Source organism: Mesoplodon bidens (genome assembly GCF_964165515.1).
Source record: "Mesoplodon bidens genome assembly, chromosome: 10".
Taxonomy (NCBI): Eukaryota; Metazoa; Chordata; class Mammalia; order Artiodactyla; family Ziphiidae; genus Mesoplodon; species Mesoplodon bidens.
In genome coordinates this window covers 62630157-62642490 of record NC_138172.1, presented here as the reverse complement: position 1 = coordinate 62642490, position 12334 = coordinate 62630157, and the positions used below count along the sequence as shown (strand labels likewise).

Below are 12334 nucleotides of genomic sequence, written 5' to 3'. Positions count from 1 at the left end.
ACCTACTTACTAGAAAACATGAAAGAAACACCCTTTCATATTTAAGGTTCAGTTCACTGGCTTCCAGAAGAGGGCGCCCTTGATGCTCTAATGACTGTCTTATGTAAGCCTGTCCTTCCTCCTGGAAAAAACACTCCTGCTGAGCTCTGTCCAGGCAGCTTTCTGGGTGGAATGCACAAGGCAGCACTGGAAATCTGGCAACACATCCGAATCACATTACCTGCTCCCTCCAATTAAGCTACTTGAGTAAACTGGCTATAAAAGACACATCGTGCATGGTCAGATTATTAGTTTCTTTTTCACATAAAATATAAAAGAGTTAATAATTAACTATTATCCATTGCCCACAAGACATTGGATGGGCCCATGGAATCATAAGGACGACTACGGCTTAATTCTATTGTTCCAGACTTTCAGTTAATCAGACTAACAGCTCTACCTGAAAGTAATCAGGTTCACATCCACATTTTCCATTCCCATCAAAATTCTCAACCTACAATTATATTTCCTAACAGCTTTCATCTCTCTACTCCAAAGAATATCTATCCCACTTTTAGTTGATCATCAAAGAAAAGTATATCCCGACCCTTCATGATTCTAATTTCCTTTCTCTAGTGCCACCCTACCTTCTGTGTCTTTAACATTCCTATGCAGCATTTCCTGGGGATGAAAACCACGTTTTTATATGAAAGAAGGTCACCTATAGTATTCCCAAGACCACCAAGTGAGGCCTAGAATTTTATTTTCTTAATTTTTGTGTCACGAAGACTTATTTCAGTGAACAAAGACTCTCAGATTCCTTTCTTCAACTGCGTGTCCCATTGTAAGCATAGCTCCATTCTTCTTCCTCTGGAAATACACCACATCTGTCCACGTTACATGCTTCTCGCCCTCTTACATCACCCCCTGCACATTCAGACAGTCACTAACTCTAACCAGTACATATCAGGCCCCAAAAGTAAACACACCCCACCCCACCGCCACCCCACGGGCAGCCTGATAAACCCTAGATCAACCCTCCCCTTCTGGGTCTGAAATGTGTGTTATACCCTGAGGACACACCTCACAAAACCAGATCATGAATACAATTAGTAAATTAAACAATAATAACTAGTACTTCTTGAGAACCTATTGTGTACCAAGAACTGAACTAAATAGTAAGAGTACATTCTTCTTCTCACACAACTCTATGGGTTAGAAACAATTTCCCCCATTTTAGGTAAGTGAATGGGACTGAGCAAGGTTACGTCCCTGGGGCAGTGTCATATGGTTAGGAAGAAATATCAACCTCAAAGCCTGTCAAGTCAAGGTCCTTCACAGTTACTGTACTACATCTCTTTGGCCATAGAGGTTGACAAAGTACCTTTATTGGAAGTGATGAGTGGGTGACACACTTCAGAACTGAAGGCAAATCAGTATGATCTGTCAGAAACATTCTTTTTGATTCAGGTTATAATAGAAGTTTGATAGTTTGCATTTTTCAATTTATCAACAATAGAAGAATCTGAAGGGTAATAATCAAATGTCTGTATTCCACTGTGACTATTACACTTTCTGACTTACCTCAATGGTTAATCGGGCTGGGTGATTTTCCAGAAGCAGCTGCTCTGCTATCTCCTGAACTGATTTAATATTTTCTTCCTTTTGATCAAGTTCTCTCATTAATTCCTAATTTAAAGAAACAAGCAAGAAATATGTTAGAAAATGATAAAACCTGAAATGCATTTTTAACATCCAGTTACAGAAGTCATACTCACAGCATGGTAATCTTTTTTCCGGGCTATGTTGGTATTTCTTTCACTCCAGTCATAAGCAACTTCCTCCTCTTCTTTTTCATTCAACCAAATAAGCTCAGTAGTTGCACGAGTTACAAAATTGTGGAGTGTATCAAGGTGCCGTTCCTGATTCCTGGATGTGTTCTTTACAAGGAGAATCATTGTAAGAATCGTGTCTTTGCCACATAGAGGTAAGCGGAACAGAAAGTTAAAAAAACTTACCAAGAGTTTTGCATACTGATTTTCTAATCGGTGCAACTTTTCTGCATAAGTTAGTTTAAGAGGTGCTGTCATCTGGATCTATAACATGGAATAAAAAGACAGCAAGGTTAGGAATCTTAAGGAATTCTGATTCACAAGCAATGTATCGTTACCCTGTTACAACAGGGTCTTTATAGAAAGAGCAAAACAAGAAGCTGGGATGAAATACATACAGATTTCAAATTCACATACCTCACTGATCTTAGCTTCTTTGAGGCTAGATTCAAATTCTTCAATAGCTTGGTGAACATTTTTATGATTTTCTAAATGGCTTTCAACACTTGGCAAATCTGATCCCCATTCAGTGCGGTCCAGCTGCACCTTTAAATAGAAAGATATAAGGTTTGAAAAAGAAACTGGTAGCAATAAAGCCTGAAATTCAGGTAAAGTAAATACTTTTACCTGCATCTCATCAACCCAATTCAAAAGATCCTGGACAAATTTCATGTTGATTTCCTCTTCTGTTAAATTCTGATCCAGTAAAGACGACTTGAGAAGGGGCTTTCGGATCTGCATCAGCTTCAGAGTTTGCAGGGAATTTGTCTCCACTCCTGAGCTGAAATTTGGAACTAATCCTGATGGGAAGCCAGGTGTATATGCAGGAGTGACAGATGGGGTCAGGCGGGAAGTCAGCCCTGATGACAGGCCTGAGGTCACGCTGGACGGGGTCAGGGAAGGCGTTAGACCCTGGGTCAGCCCTGAGTTCAGACTGGCGTTTAAGGTCTGTGCAAACCCTGAGTTTAAACTCTGAGTGATTCCTGATATCATGAGCTTCGTCTGCTCCGCTGTCAGCACACGGCCTTTGCTGTACACTGAGGAACATTCATTCCTTAAGGCCAGGATGTCATCGCGCAGTTTTGCAACCCTGAAAAGAAAATCAAAAGGGACAAGCTATAATATAAGAGGCATTTTTCTCAAAGAGTGAACTCTAATGTAAACTAGGGACTTTAATTAACAATAGTGTATCAATATTGGCTCATCAGCTGTAACAAATGCATCACACTAGTGCAAGACGTTACTAACAGGAGAAGGGGCTTTGAGGGGGGATATGGGAACTCTGGACTTTCCACTCAATTTTTCTATAAACCTAAACTTCTCAAATAAATAAAGTCTATTTTAAAATGTCATTGTAATCATATTGATGAAAGTTTGCATCACAATTTTTTTCACTGAATGTTGTACTATAAGTACTCTGCATATTATCACGATTTTTATAACTATAATTTATAACGAACACAATTACTACACTATAATATGATCATTCTCCTACTGTTTGACATGTCAGATTCCAAATTTTTGTTACTATAAAATATTTCTGACATGAACAAAGGCTTTTTCTCCTATATTTATTTAGATATTTTCTATATTTAGAATTACTATAGATTCCTAAAAGTGGACTTACTGGGTCAAAGCATCATTTATAATTTTTGCTTTATATATCATATTTAGATATTTACATATATAATATATACAGTATTCAACCTGAAAGGTTCCATTCCTACTCCCAAACCTACTTCTCAGAGATACAGATGTTTATGCACATATATTCCTTCCAATACTTTATTAGAAACATCTTCATGATAAGATAAACAGAATACTGACATGCTGACTTAAAAGGTAATTTTCTCATACTGTCCCTTTTTCAAATATCACACATGAATATTTCAACTGTATGTTAGTTACTACAGCATTAAATATTATATGTATCATAAAATTTTTTTCTATTACTTATCTTTGAAGAACAAAACCTACTAAACATACCCAAATATGACAGAATTAACGTGACACACATTTTCAACAAAAAAGAGCTGAAGAAATATTTCATAAAATTGTCACACTCTACATTCTTAATGCAGGTGCCATGAAACAGTCACCCAGAAGGACAGGGCTGACTAACAAGCACTCTTACCTCTGTACCAACTGGTCTGCCTGGTAGTATTTTCCATCAATAAGAATCTGTACATCAATTACATGCTGGCGTAAAAGGTTCTCACATTCAAGGACATAACCGGCAATTTCTGCTTCATTCTGAAACTGCACCCCGGATTCTAATCTTTTAGAATCCTGTATTTTTAAAAGAACTCAATATTAATTCTACATTAATTAATTAATTAAACAAGTTTCAAAACTAGCCTCAAATATAAAACTCGAAGTATTAGAACAGAAGCTATTTGGATTTTCTCTGATTTCCCTTTTGCTTCAAAAACATGTTTTTCCTCAAGAAAGCAAAGTAATCATAATCTTTAACAAACTTTGTTTCAGTAGACCAATCTATCCAATGTTATGCAAAGTTTTAGTTCATCCGAACACACTGACCCATCTACTGCAATCCCAACTGCTCCTAAAATGAACTTACAGACTGGAGAGCATTTCGGGCAAGCATCAGTTTGTCTTCACAAATGACACTGCCCCTCTGAACTCGGCTGGCAATCTGCTGCAACATGTCCAACCTAAAAGAAGGAACGCAATAAAATAAAGCCTCTCCCTCTAAAGTCGTAGAGTTGGCCATCACTGAAAAATGCAGCCCACCAAAAGAAAAAACACAATCCCACATCAATGACTCCATACCTGTGTCCATCAAAGGATTCATTGCCAAAGCTAATGCAGGAATTGATCAGCGTTGGACCACAATGAACTGAGAGGAAATTTTCATTTGAATCAAGACTGGTTCGTGTGCTAGTCGTGTTACTAAACACAGAATCACTGCTACGGTAACTGTAACTACGGCTGTGCATTCTTATCCTTGCAATGATGTTCCTTCCTCACCATTAAAAGTAGACTCAAAAGTAGAAGGTCTACAAAAAGCGCTACTTCTAACGGTGAAGAGTGGCAGCTGAATGGTACAGCTTTTAATGGCTCCTTAAATATGCCCCAACGTGCATATTCAACACACAGCAAATAATACACTGATAGCTATTCAGAAGAATCTCACCTAGAGCCATGGGTTTACTAGCTGAGGTCTGCCTTTTGTAGCCTGCACTAAAGCCCTACAAGTATGGACAAGGCAGGCTGACTGGGGCGTCACTGGAGAAGACTTGCCAAATATCTTCACCAAGAGTCATCCATTTGCAACTGCCTCAAAAACAACTTTGATGCCTCCCAGGAGCCCAGGTACAATTAGAAAAGGTTATTCCGGCAAATCATCAGCTAAAAGAACACAAATAGTCAATCAGACCCTGATCACAGCTTTTTAGAAAAGGCCAGGTCTGTACTGAACAACACTGGGTTAAAAACTGATACTTACAGGCACCTATAAACAAATGAGTTTGAGGAGAAGCAAAGTACTTTTCCTTTTTAACCACCATGGTGTTTGTTGATTAGGTTAAATTAACTGGAAAATTGTCCATTTACCTTTCTTTATAGGATTCGCTCCCAGGAATGTTAGGTCTAATCGTACTAAAGTTACTTTACATTTTTAAAAGCCAAAGTGCTAAGAAGAATATCAGTGCAATGCTTGCAAATTTAATTTGTCTGTGCTTATTTTTCCTTTCTATAGGTTATTACCTGGCCTAAGATCATTGGCTCTTTCGCATCTGTTTTTTACACACTCCCATGCTGCACAGCTATTATTTTGCAATACAGAGTTAATGCCAAAAAAAAAACTTGTTGCATCAAGAAAAATGAAGGCATTGAATCAGCCAAGCTCCTAAATATTTTCCTATCCCTAACACTGCAAGACCAAACTGTTGCTTCTCCACCTAGAGGTAGATACTGTTCTTTTCAGAAGGCAAGAAAAGGAAATTTGAGAGTGCCATGTCAGATATAGTCAGGAAAAAGAAAAGCACAAATAGTAATAGCAGCCAGCACCTAACATTTCTGAAGCAATTGTTACATGCCAGGAAATTAACTCATCATTTTACAGACATACTCAGAACCACCGAATGCTGTAGGTACTATTACATCCTGTTTACAAACGAAGAAACTGAAGCTTAGAGAAGTTACTGAATCTAAGATTACATGGCTTGTACACTGAGCTAATAATTCATCCAGGATTGACTGGCTCCTAGACCTCGAACTCTTAACCATAGCATTCTTTCATTAACATATTAAAATCCAGCTGCTATTCTGTCAACTAAAATCTACTGTGTACTCTTTTCTGTGGCATCCTTTTCCACTCTTTCCGATGAGAAGCTGAGCATCCCATCTGAACCACCCAGAATTATCTCCTCCATAAAAGGTCCATCCTGGGTATTTCGAGCTTGTTCTGGTTCTAATGACCTAGTTATGTAGATAGAACATGCTGCTTTAACAACAGTGTCATCAGTGATTTAATAAAGGCCTGACAAGTTAGAATTGCCCCTGTATCTTCAACACATTAGCTCATATTTCTTCCATGTGGAAGTTACGAGGGGGCACAGAGAGCATCAGGATACTGATAGCAGGCAGGGTGGTAAGTGTCGGCGACACAAGGAACTACAAAAACAGGAATTTGTCTCCACGTTACTAGAGCTCACACTGTAGAATGGGCAGCCCTTAACCAATCACAGACACATATACAAAATTACAACAGAGATGAGGGCTATGAAGGAGGAATCCATATAGACAGGAGCGTTATCACCAAGACGTGTGAACCAACCTGGGAGACTGTGGAAAGTTTCTGGAGGAAATTACATTGAAGCCGAGATCTGAGAAAGATGAGGAGTAAAGAGGGGATGAAACAGACTTCCCAGCCAAAGGATCAGACAGTGCAGAGATCTCATACATGGGGGAGGCTGGGACCTTGGCAAGTCAGAGCTCCTGAGACGCAGACGGCGTGACCGCACTGCAGAAGCGAGGTGGCGTGGGGCCAGTCGGGCCTGAGGGCGATGCCTGGTCTGGCCACCGGTCAGGCTGTAAGGCCAGCCCCGTGGACTCAGGCCACACAAGCCCCACACACCACAAGTCAGGCTGGGATGTAAGGACTACCCCAGAGACACATCCATCCAACAAATGTGTCCTGAAGACCAAGGAGGACCTTCCCCGGCAGCTGGGTGTAGCGGGAGAGAAAGGATGAAGGTCAGTGATGTTTTCAGGGCAAAAAAGCAGAGAGGGAACTTGAGCCAGCATTTACTAAGTGTTCTCTAGAAGCGGCCTCACTGCCCTTCAAATAGAGGGTTCACTGCCCCGTAGAAAGAGGGCCGTAGCCAAAAATACAACAAGAAACAAGATAAGTTCATGGTTAGTCTATGTTATGTATGGATGACCTTCTGGATCCAGGCCTTGGCGACTTTAAAGTCAGTTGGAGAAATTCTCACGGGTCATCCTGACTGGCTTTAAAACTGTAACCATCGTATGAGATGAGATTTTACACACCAACCTAGGCCCTCTTCAAACACTACTTCACTGATCCCTCCTCAAACCTCTTGGAAGAGTTTCTAGACAAGAAAATGGAGAATCAGAAAGGCTAAGTGACTTATTCAAGGTCACACAGCCAAGTGAATGAAAAAGGTAAATGTTGGTCTCCAAAGCTTAAGTTCTTTCCACGACACATGCTGACCCCTCCCACTGGACACCCAGGGCAGAGGACATCCCCACTCACCTTTCCACTTCGGGACGAAGAGCCTTCTCCCTCTCAAGCATGGCAATGATGAGCTTTCCCCACTCCTTTTCTATGTCATTGGGATGATAACCTTGAAGGAGTTTGATGCGTCCAAATTCTATCCAAATCTAGAGAAAACAACAACAAAAAAGTTAATGTGAAGCAAAGACGTAAAAAATTATGTTTCTTACATCAAGGTATATTATTAAAGATAATATTGGATACCTTATGATACCACTTATATGTGGAATCTAAAATATGGCACAAATGAACTTTACGGAATAGAAACAGACTCACAGACATAGAGAACAGACTTGTGGTTGCCAAGGGGGAAGAGGGGTGAGGGAGGGATGGATTGGGAGTTTGGGGTTAGCAGACACAAACTATTATATATAGGATGGATAAACAACAAGGTCCTACTGTATAGCACAGGGAGCTATATTCATTATGCTATGATAAACCATAATGGAAAAGAATATGAAAAAGAATATACACATATGTATAACTGAATCACTTTGCTGTACAACAGAAATTAACACAACACTGTAAATCAAGTATACTTCAATAAAATTCTTTTAAAATATTACATTTGACAATACAAAGGAGATTTCTGCTTACCTCTAATAATTTATACAGGCGTTTAATTTTTGATTTTTCTGTCTCCTTTGGTGGAATTTCTGTTTCTTTAAACTGTAAATACTGAGTATAAAGTGCCTAAAAAGAAAGGGAAAATAAATGAAGGGCCAAACTTCAAAGACCTGTTTTCATTATCACATAATGCCACCACTTCAAATGCTATTTACTCTGTCTAGTGCCCTCGGTGGCATTCCTTTATAAAACAGACACTCAAGGACCCTGCTGATCCCCAGCCAGTCGGTAACCAGGCTGTATGGGATCTGAGGAGGGTGTAATTATGGCTATGAGCCCTGATGCAACATAGGCTACCCAGCCATCTGGATAGTGAAAACCACAGCAGTATCTACCATGGCTCTACTGACAATCTCTCATTACCCAAACAAGAAGATACATACTTTAAAAGATCCACTTCCAAAATGCTGTACTTTAGCTTTTAGTTTTTGGAAAAATCATCTGATGCAATTCCCATAAAAAGGGGTGGGGAGCATTCTCCTCTATTTCATGGTCTATCCTTGAAAACAGAATTCTCATCAGATAGATAGGACTAAAATTTCATTTCAATGTCCCATTGACCAAATTAAGCAGAACTTATAAGTAAACGAAGACAGATGCTATTGGTCGCTGCTATTATTATAAAAGTTTGAACCATATAATTAAATTACTATCTAATTTATAGATATTAACTTGGGAATCTCTTAAATATGTTTATTATATTTATTAACAAGGACCTTATAAAAATTATGTTGATAAAGCATCTCCACATTTAATAAGTGTATGCTAATTATTTCATCCTAATTCGTGCTGCTTTAAAACAAGTCCCTGCAAACATTCAGGCAGACACATTTCTTTGAAGGATTCCATTTAATGTTTTGCTGGCTAATAAAATTATTTGGTATTTCCCCACAATATACTTTTTTCCTGTATCACGTCCTATCCCAGGCACCAGTCAGTAATCTGTGTAGTCACTCGAACTTCTTTAATAATTTAAGAATCTGTATTAATTAGAAGCCAGCAAGAATTTACTCAAATGTCTGGACAAAAGGAATCCATCTGGAAATAAATGGAACTCGAAATCTGAAAATTGGTTTAAACTCAAAATGCACCATTTCAGGATGTCCATAGGTGAATAAGCACGGAATGCCCTCATGGACTACCCACTGTTCACAGCAGACATGCTGATAGAAGGGGGAGGAAAGCTTTCCTGCCAGGAGAGGTTCCAGCCACAGAGGCAGACATCACACAAACAGCTTCAGAGAGAACTTAAACAGCATCACATCGACACACACGAAGGAACTTTGTGCCAAGGACAAGTTCCCCATGGCAACGTGAATAAAAGCTATTCCACAGATGTTCCATATAGACGCATGGACACAATTACTAACTTTAACAGGGCCCACCCCGGGTTAGGACCGTTTTTTGCAATGCTAGTCTCATCCAGAAAGCAAAGTCTGCAATTCAAGGAATTAGACTTTGTTGTTCATACTCGCATTACCCAGTTCTTGAAATAAAGTACACTACTTTGCTATGACAAATCCCAATGTACAAAATGAGACAACTTATTTTCAATACGTTTCTATATCTGTACTATCTTTTAATATTTCTATAATGTCTCTGCTCAAAGAGATGGACCCAGGTTCTTAGGTAGTAGTAAATGTTCTACTAAACCAGGATCTCATTTACTCTGGGAGTCAGGTATGTATTTTTGAATTCGTGGTGAAAGAGGGTATGTACCTCTTGCCGTACCACATGAGCCTCTGAGGCCGTTTTTTAACAGGATGTGACCACAGGCACAGGCCCTGCCACGGTCACATTGCACAAGCTCCCGCCCGCCTCGTGCCCCAGCCATCTGCTGGCTCCAGGCATCTCCCAGGCACCAAAAAGAATCTGGCAACGTCACTTCCAGAAACCTTCCCAAATTAAACCTTAAAACTCTCAACAATTCAAACCAAAGGGACTATACATTTCTTTAAGATGTTGTCACTATTATCTTTTAATTATTAATGTTCACTTCCATTTTCTCTGTACAATAGGAGACGAATAAATAAATAATTTGCCTGATGATTAGTACCTTGCCAAGGGCAATTTTTCTTCAATTTCTGAAATGACAGAACCATTTCAGCATTATTTAAAAGTTTAATAATAAACTCAATCCTACTTAACTTCTATAGGGACACAGACCTTGAGTTCTACGGGATTATTAGGAAATGTTCTCTCAGACATAGTGGTCACATGGTGTCTGATCCACTGGACGAGGTAGTTGACCATATTCTGGTATTCAATCCATTTGACTTCAACATCCTACAACGAGAAGATGGCAGAGAAGGTCTATATCTACAGATTGTAACATTCACATCTAACACAATCTGGCCAGAGGTCATTCTGTGGATTTGCGGGGCTTTAAGCCTGATGGAGAGGACCAGCTCAATGTTTTCTTCCTTTCCACCCAGTCCTAATCCTTTCCATTTAAACAGCCTTCAAAACACACTATCAACATCTGACCACTAAGACTAGCCTAAGGAGTGCCAGCTCTATCCAGGGATCCAGGCTGCTTGAAGCACTGTGTTACAAAGGCTTCAGAGGCTGCATTGAAATGTAGCAGAAAAAAAAGAACACTGTGATCAATCTGAGGTGTTTTCCAGGCACTCAAGAAAGGCACTCAAAAGGTTTAGCCTGCATAAGCCAGGTCAGTTGCCCTCTCTGCCAACCTTTCTAAGTCCACCTTATATCTGAAACTCAAAGAGCTACGCGATACATAGGAAACCAGACAGGAGTGAAAACTAGAGGAAATGTACATGTGGGGTGATTCAAGTACTGTTAGGCAAACATTTTTTAAAATGGAGGAGACTGGAAAATTGTAAACTGCTATATTCAATTAAGTATTTGATGACTGCTTATGATGTTCAAAGCATTGTGCTAAGCATTGTAATAAAAATATAATACTTCAAGACATGACCTCTTTTATCAAAGAGTTTCTGTCTAGATGAGGAGGCAAGAGAGAGTCATAATATAAACAGTTACGCAAAACGAAAAGCAGCATTTAAGAGGTGCTGAAATAACGGAAACGGGTAGTACATGTGAGGCGCTAAGGTAAGAATTAGGTGAGCATAAATGTGCCTCAAAATGATCACTGAAGGTTTCCTGGGAGAGGGAATCCCTGAGCAGTTGTACAATGACCAGTAATTGTTGGTGGCTGGCAGAAGGAGCAGAGAAAAGATGGAGGAGGGGGGTCAAGGGAGTCAGGACTCTGAAACAGAAATGCCCCGGACACCACAAACAGTTCATGTGGGGAATGATGTGGGTAAGCAGAACTGATAAAAGGCAGAATTGTGGACGTCAGAACATCTAGACTGGGTTGAACCTTACAAGCCACATGGAGCCACGGAAGTTTTTCTAGCTAATGTGGCAACAATGTGCAGAGTTCATGGGAAGAGAAAAACAATGGAGAAAGTAAAGCCAAAAGAAAGCTCTCATCCTTATTCTAGTGAAGGGATAAGAGTGAGGAACTGGGTACAGGCAGTGAGAAGACCAAGCAAGGAACAGCCACAATAACATTTTGGAGCAACACTCAACCCTGAGTCACTGGCAGACACTGAAGCAGAGGAGGAGCATGGGACCAAGTCACTTGGGCACCAGCCTTTGTGAGAAAGAACATGAGGAGAGAATGGAAACAAGCCTCAAGCAATAGCACACAGAGGCGAAATAAGAGACCTGAAAGGGGAGCTCCCAAACCTTCAAAGTGAGACAGAATAAAGGAGAAATCTGCAGGAGGAGTGGAGAAGTCAGGGTGAGGGGGGTCCCCCCAAATGCACGTCATGTACAGGGTGCCCTGTCCTCCAGAAATGCACAGCACTTGTCAGCAGGACCCGCACAAAACGCACCGCTGAAATGAACTGCACAGACTTTGGGAAGCAGTGGACTAAATAAAGAGCCCAAAGCTGCTTGTCAGAGACCGTGCCCTGCTACGAAGAAGCTCCGTTAATTTGGCAAAATCAAATCGCCCTCCTCCGGGCCTCAACTTTAAATGAGAAACCAAGGCAGAGCTACCTTATATCCTGGGATCACATAAGTTAAAAAACTTGAAAGTGATTTCAAAAGTGAGATATTCTCTGCATACCTTCTCTGCAGAGAAGGATACCAAATAGGG

General features: G+C 40.1%; 1 protein-coding gene across 9 annotated transcripts in view; it reads right to left on the bottom strand.

Moving 5' to 3' along the window:
* Positions 1-12334, bottom strand: part of DST (dystonin) — a 487209-nt gene that overhangs the window by 173794 nt on the left and 301081 nt on the right. For all 9 annotated transcript variants that reach the window (XM_081247516.1, XM_081247517.1, XM_081247515.1 and 6 more), the window contains 10 exons: positions 10369-10488; positions 8173-8268; positions 7555-7682; positions 4393-4486; positions 3946-4100; positions 2439-2901; positions 2229-2357; positions 1998-2075; positions 1758-1919; positions 1564-1668 (listed from right to left, as the gene is read on the bottom strand). In XM_081247516.1, the coding sequence (XP_081103642.1) occupies positions 1564-1668; positions 1758-1919; positions 1998-2075; positions 2229-2357; positions 2439-2901; positions 3946-4100; positions 4393-4486; positions 7555-7682; positions 8173-8268; positions 10369-10488 (1530 nt within the window). The remainder of the gene's footprint in view (positions 1-1563; positions 1669-1757; positions 1920-1997; positions 2076-2228; positions 2358-2438; positions 2902-3945; positions 4101-4392; positions 4487-7554; positions 7683-8172; positions 8269-10368; positions 10489-12334) is intronic.